The sequence below is a fragment of the Anomaloglossus baeobatrachus genome, chromosome 8, assembly GCF_048569485.1.
Source record: "Anomaloglossus baeobatrachus isolate aAnoBae1 chromosome 8, aAnoBae1.hap1, whole genome shotgun sequence".
Lineage (NCBI taxonomy): Eukaryota > Metazoa > Chordata > Amphibia > Anura > Aromobatidae > Anomaloglossus > Anomaloglossus baeobatrachus.
Window position 1 is genome coordinate 179,380,363 of NC_134360.1, and position 12,206 is coordinate 179,392,568.

Sequence of the window (12,206 nt, forward strand, 5' to 3'; positions counted from 1 at the left end):
ATTATATATATAATATGGGCTGAAAGTGCACACTCCCAGATGCAATATGAGAGTTTTCACATCCAAATCGGAGAAAGGGTTTAGGAATCATAGCTCTGTAATGCATAGCCTCCTCTTTTTCAAGGGACCAAAAGTAATTGGACTAGGGACTCTAAGGGCTGCAATTAACTCTGAAGGCGTCTCCCTCGTTAACCTGTAATCAATGAAGTAGTTAAAAGGTCTGCGATTGATTACAGGTGTGTGGTTTTGCATTTGGAAGCTGTTGCTGTGACCAGACAACATGCGGTCTAAGGAACTCTCAATTGAGGTGAAGCAGAACATCCTGAGGCTGAAAAAAAAGAAAAAATCCATCAGAGAGATAGCAGACATGCTTGGAGTAGCAAAATCAACAGTCGGGTACATTCTGAGAAAAAAGGAATTGACTGGTGAGCTTGGGAACTCAAAAAGGCCTGGGCGTCCACGGATGACAACAGTGGTGGATGATCGCCGCATACTTTCTTTGGTGAAGAAGAACCCGTTCACAACATCAACTGAAGTCCAGAACACTCTCAGTGAAGTAGGTGTATCTGTCTCTAAGTCAACAGTAAAGAGAAGACTCCATGAAAGTAAATACAAAGGGTTCACATCTAGATGCAAACCATTCATCAATTCCAAAAATAGACAGGCCAGAGTTAAATTTGCTGAAAAACACCTCATGAAGCCAGCTCAGTTCTGGAAAAGTATTCTATGGACAGATGAGACCAAGATCAACCTGTACCAGAATGATGGGAAGAAAAAAGTTTGGAGAAGAAAGGGAACGGCACATGATCCAAGGCACACCACATCCTCTGTAAAACATGGTGGAGGCAACGTGATGGCATGGGCATGCATGGCTTTCAATGGCACTGGGTCACTTGTGTTTATTGATGACATAACAGCAGACAAGAGTAGCCGGATGAATTCTGAAGTGTAACGGGATATACTTTCAGCCCAGATTCAGCCAAATGCCGCAAAGTTGATCGGACGGCGCTTCATAGTACAGATGGACAATGACTCCAAGCATACAGCCAAAGCTACCCAGGAGTTCATGAGTGCAAAAAAGTGGAACATTCTGCAATGGCCAAGTCAATCACCAGATCTTAACCCAATTGAGCATGCATTTCACTTGCTCAAATCCAGACTTAAGACGGAAAGACCCACAAACAAGCAAGACCTGAAGGCTGCGGCTGTAAAGGCCTGGCAAAGCATTAAGAAGGAGGAAACCCAGCGTTTGGTGATGTCCATGGGTTCCAGACTTAAGGCAGTGATTGCCTCCAATGGATTCGCAACAAAATATTGAAAATAAAAATATTTTGTTTGGGTTTGGTTTATTTGTCCAATTACTTTTGACCTTCTAAAATGTGGAGTGTTTGTAAAGAAATGTGTACAATTCCTACAATTTCTATCAGATATTTTTGTTCAAACCTTCAAATTAAACGTTACAATCTGCACTTGAATTCTGTTGTAGAGGTTTCATTTCAAATCCAATGTGGTGGCATGCAGAGCCCAACTCGCGAAAATTGTGTCACTGTCCAAATATTTCTGGACCTAACTGTATATTGGAGAATTCCCGAGCAGTAAAGGAAGGGCATCAATGCGATGGGACGTGATAACTTTGTTTGGATAGAACGGGGAGTATGAGTGGAGGAGAGGTAAGTGGCAGAAAGTTTTTGCTGATTATAGATCATGATAGAACATTTATGAGTAAAAGTTTCAGGAATATAGACAGCATACAAAGACCTACCAATGTGGTCAACATTAGTTAATCCCCTTTTCTGGTTAATTAACTTCTGTCTAATATAATTTTATTGATGTATTAACATTTAAAAACATATTAGAAAATATTTTGCTGGAAGGGTCCCAAGATTTTCTTGTGACTAACCTGTGATGCCGTCCTGCTCAGTTCCACAGCGATGTCCCCACCAGAGTTTCCGATTCCAATGACAATGACTCTTTTTCCTTTAAATTCCTCGGGATTTTTATAATCTCGGCTGTGAAGGTACTTTCCTTTGAACTTTTCAATTCCTGTTGGGAATAAGATATTTAAGTCCCATATTCTGCTTTAGAAATACAACGTCAACTCTAGTGATGTGTACTTACCCCCCAAAATTACAATGAAACAGGAGGAGTCACTTTGTGCTGTACATGACCTCATTGTCGGCAGTATTTACCTTCAGGTAAGAACAAAATTGTGGACTGTGTTTATATGCCCATCTAAAAAAAGGCAAGTACTGCTGGCAAATAGGTAAGATAAACCACAAAGTGACTGTCTGCTTCATTAAAGTCCATGGCTGCGTAATTCGATACATCTGAATCGCATTTTGCAAGGTTTCAAACAGTAGCCCCGATAGTGCCACTGGCGTGTGATCAAATTGAGATGTGAATGAGGCCTACAAGGAGAGCTATGGCTCCAACAATGGCATGTTCACATGACCAGTAATTATTACCAATTTTGGATGTTTTTGGATGACAAAAATGGAATTATAGAGAATCTGTGAGCAGGTTTTTACTATGTAAGCTGTGAACACCATGATGTAGAGGTTGAGAGCCTGATTCTAGCAATGTATCACCTATTAGACTGTTTTTGTTTCAATAAAATCAGTGTTTTATCAGCAGTAGATTAGCACTACAGGACAAGGTCTATCTTGCCTCTTGGCCTAACCACAACCCCACCAATGATTAGCTGCCAGAATGCTACCAATCATTGGTGTGGATGGGGCTACACATCTGCAACAGGGAAAACTGTGATTCTATCACAACTGCTAAACCCAATTAACTAAGTGAAACATTGGCAGAATCAGGCTCTCTGTTCCTACATTAGGCTGTATGCGCACGCTGCGACGTGTCCCTGCAGAAATTTCTGCAGGGATTTGACAGCACATGTGCGCGTCAAATCGCTGCAGGAACACTGCATAATGAATGCAGTGTTTCTGCAGAAAAAAAGCCAATTTCATGCGCTCTGGATGCAGCCTCTCCCATAGACAGAGTGGGACCTGCATCCAAAGTGCACGGAATAATTGACATGTTGCTTTTTAGAACGCAGCGATTGGGAACAAAATTTTGGCATCCAAATTGCTGTGCTCTCAAACACAATGTGCGCACGTCTCATGCACAATCTTCATAGATTGTGCAGGGGATGCAGATCACATGCATTTATGCTGCGGTGCAATATGCAGTGTAAATGCATGAAATTCGGCAACGTGCGCATGAGCCCTATTACTGCTTTGAAATTACATAGAAAAAACTTGATGACAGATTCCCTTTAAAATTCCCCAATACAGGATCCAATTACCGTACTTGAATAGGGACGGAAATGTTAATTAGACTACAATACAGCTGTAATACATTTTTTTTTTTTTTTTGCTGAACCAAAAAACGTGGTCTGCACAAATTTTTTTTTGTGGCCCCACAAAAAACAGATAACAACTGGATCTGTTTTTTTATTATTGAATTACAGTTGTGCTCAAAAATTTACATACCCTGGCAGATTTTTGCTTTCTTGGTCTTTTTACAGAGAATAGGAATGATACCAGAAAATCTTTTTCCCACTCATGGTAAGTGGTTGGGTGAAGCCATTTATTGTCAAACTACTGTTTTCTCTTTTTATATGGATGTCACATGGATAGCACAGGGACAGCACACACATACAAATACGTACTTTACCACTGAGGAAGGATTCTCCGGTCGTGATGGTTACTATACCCCCCAAACTTAACCTAAAAATAACACACCGACTGCATGCGACTTGGTTAAACAAACTGGCCACAGCAGCCTTTATTACCTATTATTAACATACTAACACAAAGGGGGCGCCGTCCAACGGGCGACCCCAAACACACAATAATAGGTAACACATAATAATAATAAACGGTACATGAAACCCTATGTAGGCCAGGTCCAGAAACCCTTTCCTACACCAATATCCCTGGCCGCAACACTCCGACCCAGAGATGAAGTATTAATCACCCCACGGATTAATACCCCCCAAACTTTGCAGAACCCCGTGCCTGCAATTTCCCAGAACCCAGAGACACCATACCAAGACAGTGCCTCTCGGTCCAGCTACCAAACCTTTACAACCGCTTCTGGACCAGACCTACCCCCGCCACAGGACAGGACACGTGACACCTTACGTGGCCTGGACCCGCCACACACCCGAGGCTTGCTCCACACCATCCCGCAAACCCAGGGCCCATAAATCAGAACCAATGTCGTTAAGATGAACCCCATCACCCCTCCGAAACTGCCACTTTGGCGATTCCAGGTCCACATGCCTCACCACCAAACCGCCGTTTCTCTGCACGAAACGTGCAACCACTCTGTTCACTTGTGCCCGGGCGCGATTAATCTTCTCAACCGACCAAGCCCCCCTCCACCATAATCTGGCCACAATATCCGACCACACCACTATCAAGCCCGGATACCTTGCCCATAAACGCAGTAGGTCGATCTTAATGTCCCTACTGAGATGCCCGCGAACCCAGGTCATTCCCCCCCACGTGTAAAACCAACACGTTCGGATGTCTGTCCATCCTGCAATAATATTCAAATTCCGGCACGACCCTGCTCCATTCCATGCCACGCACTCCAATCCATTTGACCGATGCCAGCGATCTGTCCACACCCAACTGCCGACCATTCGGGCGAGCGTCGGCCCGACGGGCCCCCCAGAAAACGAACAAGTGCCCCAGGATCAAGATCAGACACACTCCTACAATAAAGGAAACAATTTTAACAAACAACACCAGCATTCCAGATTGCAACAAAGAACAACAAAACCCAACGGCAGAACAACAAAACTCCAACCAGAGCCCTCAACGAGATAATAACTGTGGGCGCACATAACCACGAAAACGAGAGGACTCCCACCGACCAATCCGTCTCACCATGTCATCTCCAAGGCCCCAACGAGAAGCCTCAGTAGCCGCCCCAATCCTGAACGAATGGGACCCGTAATCCTCTGGGCGCTCACCCGCCCAGTGCAGGCAACTCCTCAGCACTGCCACAAACTGGTAACGAGACAACCAGGCCCCGTCCTCGTAACGTAGCAGCGGGCCCGGAAGACCGCCCCGCAGACCACAAAACTTACTCACCAACTGCACCGGGCACAAGCCATCCCCTTGCACCGCATACAACACTACTAACCTGCCTCGACCCATCTGGTCCGTCTTGGACCGCCAAAGCCGACACTCCACTCTCTGTCCCACTACCGACACATCCTCGAATAGCAAACCACCCCCACTAACCCTTGACGGGCTCACCAATTCTCCTATCCGAAAAGCCCCGAAAAAAGCTAACACAAAAGCCGTTTCAAACAACACCGTCTCATACGCTGAGACACAAATTCCCTGCAAACCATCCACCAAACGCCGTAACAAGTCCAACGAAATGGGCCGCCTAGTGTCCCGCACCTTCACCCCTTTCCGAAAACCTTTCAATGCCTGCCTTACCCGGAAGTCCCGTGAAACGTCCTGCTCACCCCTAACCTTTAACCAAAAGGCCACGGCCGCCACCCTAAGCGCCACAGCCGACGCTGACCTCCCAGCCCTAAAATCCTCACTCACCAGTGCCAAGAGCGCCAATAAATAATCCACTCGCTCGTTACCAAACATCTCACCCAGCACTGCCTGCCACTCAACCCACACTTTAGCATAACGGCACCAAGTCACCTCGGTCACCGAATTCCTAATCAAACCCGCAATCACTGCCTCACCAGGCTCCACAATTTCTCTGGGCACACCGCTCCGATTTCGTCTGCCCCCGGCAGTAACTCCCGAAACCTGTGGAACTGAAAACGAGATAAAGCATCAGCCACCCCGTTATCAACCCCCGGCACATGCTTTGCAACCACATGAATATTCCACAGCAAACACTTGAGCACCAAATGCCGCAAATATGCCACTACCGGTCCAGATTTCGCTGACAAGCTGTTTATTGCATGTACAACTGCCTGATTATCGCAATGAAAGCACACTTTACGTCCCGAAAATTGCGATCCCCACAACTCCACCGCCACCACAATTGGAAACAACTCTAGCAGGGCCAGATTTTTTACCAGGCCACCCTGTCGCCAATCCTCGGGCCACCTTCCCACACACCAATGACCCTGAAAAATGGCGCCGAAACCTGCCGACCCGGCCGCATCCGTATACAGTTCTAGAGCATCATTGGGTACCACCCTCTTCAACCACAGAGTGCGGCCGTTAAAATGCCGCAAGAAGACGTAACAAAACAACAAATCTGCCTTGATCTCCCGCGTGACCCGCACAAAATGCGCCGAGGACCGTACGCCTGCCGTAGCTGTCGCCAACCTCCTGGCGAAAACACGCCCCATCGGCATAATCCTGCATGCAAAATTCAGCTTTCCAAGCAAAGACTGTACCACCTTAAGCCGCACTTTTTTTGCTGCCATCATGGCTGCAACCGCACTCCGCAAATCCACAATCTTGTCCTCTGGCAACCTACATTCCATGGCCAGTGAGTCGATTTCAATCCCCAGGAACCGCATAACTGGCGCCGGCCCCTCCGTGTTTTCCTGCGCCAAAGGGATCCCGAAACGATCCGCCACTCTCTGCAAGGCGAACAACAAACCAACGCAAACCATGGAACCCGCTGGACCAACACACAGAAAATCATCCAAATAATGAATAATGGATGACAAGCCAGACACGTCCCGCACCACCCACTCAACAAAGGAGCTAAAAGCCTCAAAATATGAACAAGAAATCGAACAGCCCATGGGCAAACAACGATCTATATAAAACTTCCCGTTCCACCAGCAACCCAGAAGGTGCTGACTCTCCGGATGCACCGGCAACAAACGAAACGCCGATTCTACATCCGCCTTTGCCATCAACGCACCGCGTCCTGCCGCCCGTACCAAGTCCAGCGCTTTGTCGAACGAGACGTAGTACACCGCCGACAATTCCGGCGCAATGCCGTCATTCACAGGACGACCCCTCCGGAAATGAAAGATGATGAATGAGCCGAAATTTATTCGGCTCCTTCTTTGGCACCACCCCCAGCGGGGACAAAACCAAATTACTGCACGGAGGGCTCTCAAATGGGCCCCCCATCCTGCCCAGCTCAACCTCTTTACCCAACTTCTCACCCACAACCATAGGGTGGTCCCTTGCCGACCGTAAGTTACGACAAACCGGAGGCAATGCCTCAACCACCGACGGAATCCGAAAACCGTACAAAAAACCAAACCGCAAAAGCGACGCCGCTGCCCTGTCCGGATCCCTACTTAAAAACGGCGCCATCGCCTCTATTTTCACCGGCGTCCTCCCTTTTACCAGACCCGTCCCCGGCCTTGCCTCTCCCTTTCTTAAAACATTTGGACAAACTATGTCCCCCCCCGCAGCCGGAGCACTCATGCTTGAACCTACACGCTGCACCAAATTTGCACTGGCCTTCATTAAATTGCCAGCACAATCCCTTTTTTTGGATCCCCAAGGGCCCAGCTCCCGTTCCCCCGGCACCGCCCCGAAAGGGCTGGCTCGGGGCCGCCATTAAGCGCATCCATAAGGAAATGTCCTTATGATCCCACCGCATGCCTGGCCGCAACGCCTTCCGCTGCCTAAACTGCTCATCATACCGCAGCCATGCCAAGCCCCCGTACGTGCGATACGCCTCCCCGATCGCATCCATATAGCCGAATAGAGCCGAGCAGTGCTCCGGCTCCTTTTCCCCTACCACGCTAGCCAAAATTGCGAACGCCTGCAACCAATTGGAAAAGGAACGAGGAATGAGCCTATAACGGCGTTTTTCTTCCTCCTCTTTTTCCTTCTTGGAATAGCTCGGCTTCACCTTGTCTAGGTTAAATTTTTCCAGGGGTAGTAAGGAAAATATCTCCACATACTCCCCTTTCCAAATTTTTTCCCTCACCTCTTTTTTGAGGTGCGCCCCTAGCGGTCCCTCAAAGCACACATACACCTCGCTCTTAGCCCTATCATCCAGCCGCACCACCTCATCTTCCTTTTCCTTCTCCTTTTCTCCCGCCTTATCGCCTGCAATCTCCACTACTTCGCTACCTACACCCGCCCCCACCGGCGCCTTCTCGCCGCTGCGCCATCCACCGCCGACCCTGTCCAGGCCGCCGCCGGCGCTCGCGCTAAACCCTGCAAAAGCCCCAGCAACTGGCTAAGCAAAGCTGACCCCTCTGGCGCTGCCGTGCCCGCAGCCACCTCCCCAACACCAGCACCCCGCGCCGCAAGCAATGCCGAATCCACGGCTAGCTCACCCGACCGTGACGTGGAGATGGAATTCGATACTGCAATGTCGTCCGCCATCGACTCCTCTAATTCATCCCCCGACCTGAGGGCTCCTTCTTCCTCCTCACTGTAGCCGTCCTCCACCGTCCCAGCTCCAGAGGACGCAGCCGATGCGTCCCCTCCACCACAGCCACCCTCCTGGGCAGCCGCGTGGGCACTGGCGGTGGGCGTCCTCTGCTTTCTGTGCGGCGACAGCCCACAAGACCGTCCTGTCCCCTGGGCCGCCGCCGACCGAGTCCTCTTCCTGGAGGAGCCTCTCCCCAAGCTCAGGGGGCTGCCGGTTCCTGCCCTCCAGGGCCTCCGACCGAGACCTCCCGCTGGGTCCTCCCCCGCCCGAGGGAGACCGCGGCCGCCGGGCGCAGTGCTGATGACCTGAGGGACCTGGCGGTCCCTGCGGGGCTCCCGCCGTCCCTCCCGCCCTCCGCAGCCGTACAGGTATCCGGGTGGCTCCTGCCCACACCGGCCCCCCTGCTGGCTGCCCGCGCCCGGCCCCCCCATCGTCCTCGGGGGGTACTGCTGACCTCAATCACAAGCCGGGCACGCTCCTGTCCAGAAGCAGCCGCCGGGACGTGCCCCACCGCCGGGGGCCTGGCGTCCAGAGCAGGCCCCAGGCTGGACACGCCCCCTCTCCGTGCCTCCGGTTCACGCTGGGCACGGCCCGGTTCCCGGGCTGCTGCCGGCCTGTCAAATCTAGCCCGAGGCCTGGGACCGGAAGTAGGCCCCAGGCCGGGCCCGCCTCCATCCAGGCCACCGCTGGCCTCATTCCATCGCCGGGCTCGCTCCCGGCCGGGAGACGCCGCTGGGCTCTGCACTCCAGCCCGAGGCCTGACATCGGAAGAAGGCCCCGGGCTGGCCACGCCCCTTTCTCGGCCGCCGCGGCCTCGCCGGAGATTCCTCCCGGCGGCCGGGGCAGACGCTGGGAGCTGCTGTCGCCCGCCCCGCCGCGGAGGGTCCCGAGGGGGGCTCTTGCTGGGCCTCCTCGCCCCCCCTGCGCCCGGAGAGTACCTGAGCGGGGGCCTGGAACGCCGCCCGCGGCTGGAAGGGGAGCGAGGGTCAGGTGCCGACGGGGAAACCCAGGCAGCCCTGACGTGGGACTGCACTGCCTGGGCCCCGTGCACCGCCATCGCTGCTCTGATCAGCCTGTTCAACTCCTGGAGGTCCGCCATGCTGGTTCCTAGGTCCTGGTCCTGGGTCTCCAATCTGTCGCCGTCCGGAATCCAAAAGGGGAGGTAAGACCCTCCTTCATCACTTTTATACTCCCCCCCCCCCCCCTCCCCTACAGGGATCCTTTCTCCACCAATCCCTTATATCTTCCCATAATGCCCCTCATTATAACTTTATTAACCCCTCACTCCCTCCCTTCCCTCTGGTCATGTCGCCCCTCCCCCCTATGGGGTCCATGGCTTTCTTTCACCATGGACCTTGCAAAACGTTCGTGTTTTGCATGGACGTGTGAAGGATGCCTTAGGCTGGTGTCACACTTGCGAGTGCCTCGCGTGTATCTCGCGTTGCATCACCTGGCACGGACTCACACCCTCCGGACAGGAGCGGGCCAGTTGTATGCATCCCTATGCAACCGACCCGCTCCTATGAGGAAAGTGTGAGTCCAGCCTTAGGGGTGCTTCACACACAGCGAGATCGCTGCTGAAATCGCTGCTGAGTCACTGTTTTGGTGACGCAGCAGTGACCTCATTAGTGATCTCGCTGTGTGTGACACTGAGCAGCGATCTGGCCCCTGCTGTGAGATCGCTGCTCGTTACACACAGCCCTGGTTTGTTTTTTTATTGTTGCTCTCCCATTGTGACGCACAGATCGCTGTGTGTGACAGCGAGAGAGCGACGAAATGAAGCGAGCAGAGAGCAGGAGCCGGCATCTGGCAGCTGCGGTAAGCTGTAACCAAGATAAACATCGGGTAACCAAGGTGGTTACCCGATATTTACCTTAGTTACCAGCCTCCGCAGCTCTCGCGCTGCCGGCTCCCTCCTCTGTGCACATGTAGCTGAAGTACACATCGGGTTAATTAACCCGATGTGTACTGTAGCTAGGAGAGCAGGGAGCCAGCGCTTAGAAGTGTGCGCGGCTCCCTGCTCTTTGCACATGTAGCTGCAGTACACATCGGGTTAATTAACCCGATGTGTACTGTAGCTAGGAGAGCAGGGAGCCAGCGCTAAGCAGTGTGCGCGGCTCCCTGCTCTGTGCACATGTAGCGACGTTATGATCGCTGCTGCGTCGCTGTGTTTGACAGCTAAGCAGCGATCATAACAGTGACATACAAGGTCGCTGTTGCGTCACAGAAAATGGTGACGTAACAGCGATGTCGTTGTCGCTGTCGCTATGTGTGAACCCAGCCTTAGGGGCACTGCAACATGCAAATTGAGATTAATACACAAATAGTTGCAGGTTAGGTCTGATTATCCTGAAGCCTTTTAACGTAGACCAATCTGAACAGTCCTAAAAAGCAGTGAGAACATAGCACAATCCTTCAGGACAACAAATTCTTCAAATGAGGACAAATCAGTACATCACTTTGTAATGCCCCAAAGTTGTTGTGTATGTGCACAGAAGATGCATACCTCCCAACTTTTAAAGAAGGAAAAGAGGGACAAAGTTTGCGGCGCGTGTAGCGCGCCGCGGCAAATTTTTAGGCCACGCCCCCTAACTACACCCATATCCACTCCCCATCCACACCCATTCAGCACGGACACGCAGGCGGCCGGCGGGCCTCCAGCACGGACACGCAGGCGGCCGGCGGGCCTCCAGCACGGACACGCAGGCGGCCGGCGGGCCTCCAGCACGGTCACGCAGGCGGCCGGCGGGCCTCCAGCACGGACACGCAGGCGGTCGGCGGGCCTCCAGCACGGACACGCAGGCGGCCAGCAGGCCTCCAGCACGGACACGCAGACGGCCGGCAGGCCTCCAGCACGGACACGCAGACGGCCGGCGGGCCTCCAGCACGGACACGCAGGCGGCCGGCGGGCCTCCAGCACGGACACGCAGGCGGCCGGCGGGCCTCCAGCACGGACACGCAGGCGGCCGGCGGGCCTCCAGCACGGACACGCAGGCGGCCGGCGGGCCTCCAGCACGGACACGCAGGCGGCCGGCGGGCCTCCAGCACGGACACGCAGGCGGCCGGCGGGCCTCCAGCACGGACACGCAGGCGGCCGGCGGGCCTCCAGCACGGACACGCAGGCGGCCGGCGGGCCTCCAGCACGGACACACAGGCGGCCGGCGGGCCTCCAGCACGGAGAGGCAGGCGGCCGGCGGGCCTCCAGCACGGAGAGGCAGGCAGCCAGCGGGCCTCCAGCACGCAGAGACAGGCGGCCGTCCACCCGCACAGAGAGGCGGCCGGCCGCCCGCACAATGAGGTGGCGGGCCGCCCGCACAGACAGGCGGCGGGGGGCGCCCGCACAGACAGGTGGTGGGCCGCCGCACAGAGAGGAGGCGGGCCGACCGCACAAAGAGGCGGCCCGAACAGAGAGGCGGCCGGTCGCCTTCACAGACAGGCGGCGGGGGGACGCCCGCACAGACAGGCGGCGGGGCGGGCGCCCGCACAGACAGGCGGCGGGGGGGCGCCCGCACAGACAGGCGGCGGGGGGGCGCCCGCACAGACAGGCGGCGGGGGGGGCGCCCGCACAGACAGGCGGCGGGGGGGGCGCCCGCACAGACAGGTGGCGGGCCGCCGCACAGAGAGGCGGCGGGCCGACCGCACAAAGAGGCGGCCCGAACAGAGAGGCGGCCAGTCGCCTTCACAGACAGGCGGCCGGCCGACCGCACAGACAGGCGGCCGGCCGACCGCACAGACAGGCGGCCGGCCGACCGCACAGAGAGGCTCCGGCCGGGAGGGGGGGGAGGGGAGGGGAATCAGCGCTGGGATGATTCTACATACCTTAGCAGCAGCACAGAGACTAGTTT

General features: G+C 54.0%; 1 protein-coding gene across 2 annotated transcripts in view; it reads right to left on the minus strand.

The window, feature by feature from the left end:
• Positions 1-12,206, minus strand: part of LOC142250142 (flavin-containing monooxygenase 5-like) — a 62,413-nt gene that overhangs the window by 31,741 nt on the left and 18,466 nt on the right. For both annotated transcript variants that reach the window (XM_075322260.1, XM_075322259.1), the window contains exon 5: positions 1,901-2,043. In XM_075322260.1, the coding sequence (XP_075178375.1) occupies positions 1,901-2,043 (143 nt within the window). The remainder of the gene's footprint in view (positions 1-1,900; positions 2,044-12,206) is intronic.